The 8,950-nt window shown below is 61.8% G+C and overlaps 1 protein-coding gene across 5 annotated transcripts in view; it reads left to right on the forward strand.

Annotated features, from left to right (window-relative positions):
* The window catches only part of CCDC187 (coiled-coil domain containing 187), a 52,167-nt gene extending 43,217 nt beyond the window's left edge, over positions 1–8,950 (forward strand). For 3 of the 5 annotated variants that reach the window (XM_069579917.1, XM_069579919.1, XM_069579920.1), the window contains 5 exons: positions 98–261; positions 2,712–2,851; positions 3,180–3,307; positions 3,836–3,966; positions 4,174–8,950. In XM_069579917.1, coding sequence (XP_069436018.1) covers positions 98–261; positions 2,712–2,851; positions 3,180–3,307; positions 3,836–3,966; positions 4,174–6,029 — 2,419 coding nt within the window. In that variant the 3' untranslated portion in view covers positions 6,030–8,950. The remainder of the gene's footprint in view (positions 1–97; positions 262–2,711; positions 2,852–3,179; positions 3,308–3,835; positions 3,967–4,173) is intronic. The other 2 variants (XR_011255067.1, XM_069579918.1) reach the window with 2 other exon arrangements.

Here is an 8,950-nt window from a genome sequence, read left to right on the forward strand (position 1 = left end):
GTGGTGTTTCACTGGTGGAATGTTCTGGTCAGGGCTGGCCCCCTGGGAGTGGGGGGCAGCCGGGTGAGCAGTCACCCCACCCTGCACTGCCTTGCAGCCTGCTCAGAGAGCCGCAGGATGGAACACCCCCTCCGGCAGCTTCGGCTGTGGACGGTCACCCGTGGCCTCCGACGCTGGCATGGGACGAGGACACACCCGCAGTGGCCAGCCGACCTGATGCCAGAGGCCAACCCCCGGAGAGCCGCGGGCACATGGGCCAAGGTAACCAGGTGGGGCGGCAGCGGTGTCAGATGAGGACAGACGCCACCCCCTCGGGGCCCCTGGCAACTCATGCCCGCTTCCGGCTTGTGGTCGGCTCAGGGTCAGACACACTTGCGTCCCGCTGGGCCTGGCCGGAGCTGTGTGCTGGGGGCGACTGGCCTCCCTGTCCCTGAGTCTGGGCGCTCAGGAAGGCCGCCCTTCAAGATGGCGGGGGCTGGCCAGGGTGGGAGAGGCCACCCAGACCGGCCACTCCTCCTCCTGGCTACGCGACGACTCAGAGCAGCCGGCCAGGCTGCGGACGGTTGCCAGGCTGGTCCCCAAAACCTCAGACCTGCCTGAGAACACCCCAGGACACACTGCCCAGCTGAGTCCAGATGTTTGCGATGCTGCCTCCACCAAGGATGCAAAGGGGGCCTGCCAGGCTGGCCCTGGGCTCAGGGCTGGGCAGGCTCTTAGATCACTCAGGCCTCCAGGCAGGGGACCTGTGCAGACAGGGAACTGGACATGCCCCCAGACTTTCCCCATCTCCTGCACTGTACCCCCACCTAGCCCACAGACACCCCGGGGAGTCCCTAGAGCAGCTGGTCTGGCCCCCACCCAAGGCAGTGCCAGCCCCCAGACAAGGACAGGGAGGCCTGGGGGAGACCACTCGAAGCCTGGCACGGGTGGGAGATGCCCCCACTCTATGCCTCTTGGGGCGGCATGGCCCCTTTTCTGTTGAAAGGGGAAACCCTAGCCTGCTCTGTTTGTTGTAGTCCCAACTTGGTTTATCTGGTACAAACCTTTAGTGACGTGGGAACCGGTGTGCCGGAAGTGTCTTCTTAGCTAAAGAGAGCTTTTTGCACGCACCGATTTCCAGGGTGGAGCAGATTCATTCACAGCTTTGGGGAGCCCCAATAGTGTGTTGGGGACAGCAGGCTGGACAGCCCAGGGTGGGTGCCCTGGGGCCCCACCTTGTCTCAATGCCCGGGTGCCACCTCGGAGCTCTCCTTTCAGGCCTGAGTCCATACCTCAGGCTCAGAAGCCCCTCTCGATAGCCACCCTTGGGAGCAGCAGAGAGGCTGTTCAGACCAGCCAGTGTGTGTATATGGGGGCTCCCTGTGGTCTGGCCTGGGAGAGCGTCCTCAGGACAGATCAGGGCGGATGGGAGGGAGCTGGAACCACTCTGGGGCATTGGACCGCCTGGTGAACTCGTGGCGGGCATCCAAGGCTGGCGCTGACTCTTGTCTGACCTGGCTCTGAGCCTGCCCGGGCTTCCTGGGTGACGCCCCATCACAGTCCTTCAGCTCGACCCACAGCACCTTGCCCTTGAGGCTTCCCAGCTGGCTCAGTGGTGAAGAATCCACCTGCCAAGCAGGAGACGCAAGTTTAATCCCTGGGTCAGGAAGATCCCCTGGAGAAGGAAATGGCAACCCACTCCAGTGTTCTTGCCTGGGAAATCCCATGGATGGAGGAGCCTGGCGGGCTCCAGTCCATGAGGTCGCAAAGAGTCAAACACGACTAGCAACTAACGGCAACAACAAGCTTGTCCTTCACCATGGGCCACGGACGAAAGGGAGGTGTTCCCGTTGGTGGAGGTTCCACAAATCTAAGCTTTAGCCAAAGAGCTCTGGTCCCCTCCGGCCTGTGGCTTTGGGACCGACATGGATCCCCTGGCCTTGCTGTCCCGGCCGGGTCCCAACATGGAGTAAATGTGTAGGAAGATGGTAATTCCCTGGGACTTCTTGGCAGAGATGCCACTGCAGCCCCCCGTCCCCACTTTGCCGACCTTCCAGCTGTGCAGTGGTGACCTTGACACGTCCCACACCTCCTCTCTCCCTCCCCCGGCCCAGCCCCCCTGGCCCAGCCCCCGACGAGTGGACTCAGAGGAAAAGAGCAGCTGTGCAGACAGTCTGCAGCTCCACCCAAAAACCACCATAAAGAGGGCTTTAAAATCTACATTGTAAATGCTGTCTCTAAAGTTTTTTCTGAGTCCTCACATCCGTAACTGCCCAACAAGAGGGTGATTTTAGGAGTAGCTGCTGCTACTGCTAAGTCACTTCAGTCGTGTCCGACTCTGTGTGACCCCATAGACAGCAGCCCACCAGGCTCCCCCGTCCCTGGGATTCTCCAGGCAAGAACACTGGAGCGGGTTGTCATTTCCTTCTCCAATGCATGAAAGTGAAAAGTGAAAGTGAAGTTGCTCGGTTGTATCCAACTCTTAGCGACGCCATGGACTGCAGCCTACCAGGCTTCTCTGTCCATGGGATTTTCCAGGCAAGAGTACTGGAGTGGGGTGCCATCACCTTCTCCCAGGAGTAGCTAACTGTGTATTATTCTGTCCTCATTCTAACCAAACACAAGCAGGTGTGGTGGCTGTTTACACGGGGCTTCGGCATTCTGGGACCCTGTGCCAGCGGCGTCCTCTGCCTTCTGTGCCCATCAGCGCTGATGGTCTCTGTGCCCCCTAGGAGACCCCCAGACCAGCCCCATCCTGTGGCCGGTGGAGGAAAAGGCCCAGGCTCTGACGGGAAGCCCAGCATCAAGCTTCCAAGGCCAGAGTCGACCCTCCCTGAGCACAGGGCGTCCCCACAGCCCCCAGGAAGCCCGTGTGAGTCTGGGCCTGGCCCTGTGCTGTCTGCGGGCTGGGCGGGAGCCCTCCTGTGTGGCTTTGGTGCGGGGGCCCCTTGTCCATCGGATGCAGGCTGTTGATGAGTGGGACCTCTGAGCCTTCTCGGGGGAATCTTGTCTGCTGACAGGTCTTCGGAGCCCACTGGGAGGAGGGATGTCTGATGGGTGGGTCTTCGTGGCCCTCTTTGAGGGACGGCCTTTGTTCCTTACTGTGCTCACAAGAACTCAGTGGCTCTGTCCACAGCTAAGGGACACGGCGTGAGGTCCAGCAGAGGAGGCCCCACCCTGACTGTGCCGTTTCTCCAAAGTGTTTCCAGCAGGTGGCTGAAGGCGGCGGGAGTCCACCAGGGTCAGAACCAGGGCTGGACTTTGCCGGCAGCTCCGTGGAGGGGCCTGCTGCCATGGAGGCCGCTCAGAGCTGCTCAGGGGAGCAGAGGTGTGGGGTGCCTGGAGGGTGGCTCGGGCTGGGGAGGGGAGCCCTGGGTCCTGGAGACAGTTTGGCCAGAGCATCCTGCCCTCTTGCTGGGAGACACTCACCTGCTCCTGGTGCCCTTCATGCTGGGGTGGGGCCTCCATGCACCCCAGCCCACCTGCATGCCCTCTTGCGTCTGACCCCCCACCTTAGGAAACAAAGATGCCTCCTGGTGTGTCAGCCCAGGATACTGGGGGAGGGTGGCAGCTGTAGGGTCCCTCGAGGGAGCGCTGCCTCTGGATCTCTCCGATGGTGACTCCCAGCTACCTGATCCAGGGGGCACTGAGGCCAGAAGCCCCTGAAGACAGACCATGCTGGGGGAGCGCTGGCCTCTGACAGTCACTTCCCCTGAGGGACAGACAGCTGGCAGGAAGGTGTTTTAAGCATCTGTGGTGGCTGAAGGGCCCCTGCAGAGACTCTGGGCCCGAGGGGGGAGGCTGGAAGATGGGGCTCCTTCTGGGGGCACTCCAAGACTTCACGCTGTGTTTGTAGGATAGAGACCTGTCAGCAGGAGAACCCCCAAGCCCCTTTCTCCTGCCCAGAAGCTGCGCTGCCGACCGTGTCTCCAGGTGATGCCTCCACCCCTTCAAGGGCCCCCACCTTGAGTGAGGCCCCGTCCCCAGGTAATGGACCAGTTTTCCAGTCAGAGCCAGCCCACTCCCACAGCCTCTGCCCTCCCCACCGCCTGGGTACTGTCTCCGCCTGGGGTCTTCTGCTTTTGATCCATTGGCTTGGGGGCCGTGGGATGTGGGCTGTATCCTTCCCAGGGTTGGTGGAACATCTTCAGCGTAAAGGTGGTGAATCGTCCCTAAACCCTCCTTTCTCTGCAGCAGCTGAGGTGGCGGCACCCCCAGCCCCACACAAGGACGGCCCCCCGGCCCGGCTCATGGCCCTTTGGGACCTGGGCTCCGAGCCCGAGTCCACCCCCAGCGCCTGCTCAGGGGCGTCTTCTCCACGGTCCACTGCTGCCTCCTCGGGGAGCCTCGCGTCATCCTGCCCTTCTCTCCAGGAGTTTCAGAAAGCATCCGCCATCCTGGTCCAGCTTTCCGAGAGCCCAACCTCACTCTCGGATGGGGAAGCCGGGGACACTCCAGACACAGACCTCAGCTGGGCGGGGGAACTCCCTGTTCCAGACTCCTGGGGGCTCCACCATGGCAGAGGGGCAGAGACCTGGGAGGGGCTGGAGGGTACCGAGGCCCTTTCCGGGCACGGCTCTGGCACTGGGGTGGCTGGCCTGGCTCCGGCAGGAGGTCTCCCCGTTGCTCAGTCTCTGTGGTTGAGGTCGGAGCAGTCCGAGTTGTCCAGCGAGGTCTGGGGTCAGGAGAGCCCACAGGACCCTGGCGCTGGTGCCAGGCCAGCCCCAGGGCACTGCTCGCCCGCAGGACACGAGTCCCACTTGGAACAGCCTGGGATGCCCCTTGCCCTGCCTCCCTTTCTGGGCCCAGGGGAGGGGCAGGAAGATTCTGGAACCAGTGGGAGCCCGACCAGTGAATCAGACACAGGAAAAGCCCAGCGGAGGTCCTGGGAGGCTGCAGGAGCGAGGCTCCCATCCCAAATCTCTTCCTCGAGTGATTTCCACTTCACCCTTTCCTTCCCCTCCGGGACCTTGGCCTCTGAGTTTGGCAAAAGAGGAGAGACGGGGCCTCCGCAGGCCTCAGGTGGCTGCCCAGAGGGGCCCTGGGGCACTCACCCGAGTCCTTCCACTGATGGGAAACCTCTACGGACCTCCTGTGAGCCTGAAGTCCTCCTGATGCCAGGGGCCCCTCCTGGGAACCTGGGTGGGCAGGCAGCCCAGACAGCTGACGGCCAGGCCCCTGGGCACGGGGGGCGCAGAGCCTCCCCTGTCCTGGAGGAAGCCTGCACTCCTCTGGCTGGTGGCTTCTTGCCTGAGATCCTGTCCCCGGTGGACGAGGGGCTGTCCTACAGCAGCTTCGACCTCCCGTCCTCCACCCAGAGGGATTCTCGCCTCCCTCCTCTGCCTCCCATCCTCCCCGCGGATGGGGAGACTGACCCTGCCAGCGCCCACTCAGAAGACTTCCCCACCCCGCCCGAAGATGCCGTGTGTCCTGGGGGCTCGCTGGACACCCCAGGGGAGGCTGCCTCCCTCATTATGGGAGAGTGGCCCTCCCTGTCTGGGGAGGGTCTGTCTGAGTCACCGTCCCCGGGGCCCCAGGAGGAGGCCGGGCTCTGCCTCGGGGTGGCGGGACAGGGCAGAAGCCTTAGTGGAGAACTGGGTGAATCAGGTTCTGTTGGGAGGGGCCAGGCCACGGACAGCTGCTTGTCTGAACCGGTCAGCTTGGGGTCTCCCTGGTGTAGGGGAGCAGGGGATATCCCGGGGCGGCTCCTAGTGCTGACACCCCCGACCCTGTCCGGGTCTGGAGTGGCCTGCGCATCTGTGGGGAGTCTGGCAGCTGGGGACCCAGGGCTCCCTGGCTCCGGGCAAGGGGACCTTGCTCTGGCTCTGGGCGCCGGACCGCACACTGCCCTCCCAGGCATGGAGAGAGCTGAGGTGGTGGACCTGCTGTCCGCCCAGCTCAGCAGCAGGATCCTGAGGGACACCCTGGCCGTGCTCTCGGAGGCAGCCCCAGCAGGCAGCCTGGTGACAGAGGGGCCCACAGGGACCAGCCGGGTCACGCAGGCTCACATGGCAGCCACTGGGCGGTCGTGGGGAAGCCTAGAGTTCTGAGAAGACAGGGCGGTGGCGGGGGGCTGTGGGGACACAGGCGCTGTCTGTGAGAGCCCCCTGCCTGGCTGGCCGTCGAACAAGGCCTCCTAGACGCAGCAAGGCCCCGGACATGTTGTCGCCACGTGACTGTGTGTTAGCGTGTGTGTGTGTGGGCGTGCCGGGGGCCTCAGAAGAGGCCGAGAGGAGAGCGCAGCTCTGGGGGGTCTGGGCGGCCAGATCCTGAGGCTAGGGGTTACATCTGCACTGATACGCCCCCTCGGATCTGCCTCGTTGGGAAACCGGCGGAGATGTTTGCCTGCCTCTGATTTCTGAAGGGTAAACCTGGCGCCTCCACGACGTCCAGCTGGCAACTCCGGGCTGGGAGGTCCGTGTGCATCCCCTTGTGCAGATTAGAGGAGGAGGCAGCTCGGGAGAAGGTGATTTCGCCCGCGGCCCAGTGACCCTCTGCCCGGCCTCTGAGCTGGAGTGGACCCCCGCCTCCCCGAGGGTGTGCGGGCCGCCTCCCAGAAGAAATGAGAGCCCTTGCTAGGCTGGCCATCGAACGGGCCCTCCTGGACATGGCAAGGCCCCGGTGGCTTCCAGAGGTGGCAGCGTGTGGGCTCCTACAGGGACGGCCTCGCAGGCATCCCCTCACGAGAGCGCCTGTCCGCCTCAGCACCAGACCCAGGCGGGCGTCCAGGAAGTTGATGCTGAGTCAAGCATGAAGAGGGGCTCCCGTGGAGGAAGTGGGGAGAGGCTGAGACGGGAGGACAGGGTGAGACTGCCGGGCGCAGGCCCGCAGGGACGCGGGTCTCAGTAGACTGGGCAGGGAGAGCCCTCGGGCCACCTCGGGGTGAGACCAGGGAAGCTGGCCTTCAGGGGCTGAAGGTCAGGCCACTGCAGCACTGACCTCTCCCCCCAGCAGCCGCCCCATGAGCCGCTGATGGGCTCTGAGGGATCCCTGCGGTCCCCTCCTCCCCCAGAGCTGTGCGGAAGCTCCTGTCTGTTCCCATGGGGCTGTCTCACTTTAAAGTTGTTAGCCTTTCTCTCCTGAATTGTCATCATCTGTGCATTTGGAGGAGAAGTAGCTTTTCAGTGAGCCCGACAATCAGCTCTTTCATAAGAGGAAGCAGGGACTTCCCCGGTGGTCCAGTGGTTAGGGCTCTGCACATCCTCTACAGGGGGTGGGGTGGGGGGTGGGTTCAGTCCCTGATCGGGGGACCAAGTCCCACATGTCACACAGCGTGGTCGAAAATTAAACAAACAAAAGGAACCAGCTTCCAGATCGGCTTCTAAACCTCTGACGTGGTCAGGATTTCTTGAGATGAGGCTCACTCACGCTGTGCTTGACCTCTCAGAAGCCACTCTGCATGTCCTACAGCAGTCTCTCTCCCCGTCTGTCAACTAAACCGTCCATCAGTTATCCTCATGGGCTTCCCAGGTGGTAAAGAATCTGCTGGCCGCTGCAGGAGACGCGGGAGACCCGGATTCAGTCCCCGGAAGATCCCCTGCAGGAGGGCATGGCAAGCCACTCCAGCATTCCTGCCTGAGAAATCCCATGGTCAGAGGAGCCTGCCAAGCTACAGTCCGTGGGGTCACAGAGAGTCAGACGCGACTGAGCGCACACGCACCACTTAGCTGCTTATCATCTCTTTATTGTCTATCCCGCATCTATCATTTACAGCATCTATCAGTCGTCTGCCTGCATCAACTATAGCATCCGTCCAGCCATTTCCAGTTCTCAAACTGGAAAATACCTGCTTGCCAGGGAGTCCAGAATCGAGCAGTCGGCGGCGTGTTGGCCTAAGGGACATCGCTGTCCTGCTGCTGGGCCAGGATATGACCCCTGACCCCTGTGAGATCCTGGGAAGTCAGCTGTCAAGTCAGAATGACAGGAGGCCCTCTCCTGCAGCCCTCACTGCAGTGAGAGGAGCTCATTCACTTTCCAGCACTTGTCGTTTAAAGTGGGCGGCGTCTCCAAAGCTGGCCTGGCAAAGCCTCCAGGTGCTGCCTCTCAGACCCCGTGGAACCCTGCAAGCCAAGCCAGGAACCGCCTACCGCTGTCACCAGGCTCCAGCCTCTGGGGCAGCCACTCCAAGGGACCGGCTCACCAGCCCAGCCTGCATCACAGCCCAGCTCACGCAGGACGGGGTCATGGTCCCAGGGAACAGCAGGCACGACAATCCATGTGGGCCTGACGCCCGATGTCCCCAAGCCCGCTTGAACGCACAGAAGGGGTTTGGGTCCACTGGGGGGAAAAGTGTGTGCATTCTCCGTGTACGCAATTTCAGAACAAATTTTGAGCTACAGCTTTCTTATTGATTTCCCCCTAGTTTTCTGAACAAATTAGTCTGTGATTTTTTATTTTTTTTTCTATTTATCGCTGACCCTTTTGGATTTACGAGGCCGTGTGAGAGGAATTATGTATTTTACACACACCACGTTCGGTCATAAATCTCCCACATCGAAACCCGGCAGATTTGCCTCAGATTCCATAGTCTTGGGTCTGGCCGCTACGGGCGGGGGGCTGACAGCTGAGCACCAGGCACGGCCATGCCCGCAGCTGGACTCAGGGCCTCCTGGGTGCCCAGCAGGCGCGTGTGTCCCTGGGGTCACTTTGTGGCCCGTCACCCTTGAAGGGAGTCTGGTCACGGAGGACTTGTATGAAGACCCTGGCCTTCTCCTTCCCATGACAGCTGGATCCAGGGAGCTTGGGGTTATCCAGTGACCAGCCAGAGGAGGAAGACTGTCCACCTAAGGTGTCAGATGTGCTTAATCTCCGCCGACATTATGTGTCTGGAGCTGAGGGCTGTGGCGTTCAGATATATTGACCTGAAGCAAGACTTCAATCTCAAGATTGCTCCCTCCAAGGTCTCACCGTGCTCGCCTTGGCTCCAATCCCTGTAGCCTCTTGGGCCAATAAATCTTGATACCAGCCTCCA

Source organism: Ovis canadensis, chromosome 3 (assembly GCF_042477335.2).
Source record: "Ovis canadensis isolate MfBH-ARS-UI-01 breed Bighorn chromosome 3, ARS-UI_OviCan_v2, whole genome shotgun sequence".
NCBI lineage: Eukaryota > Metazoa > Chordata > Mammalia > Artiodactyla > Bovidae > Ovis > Ovis canadensis.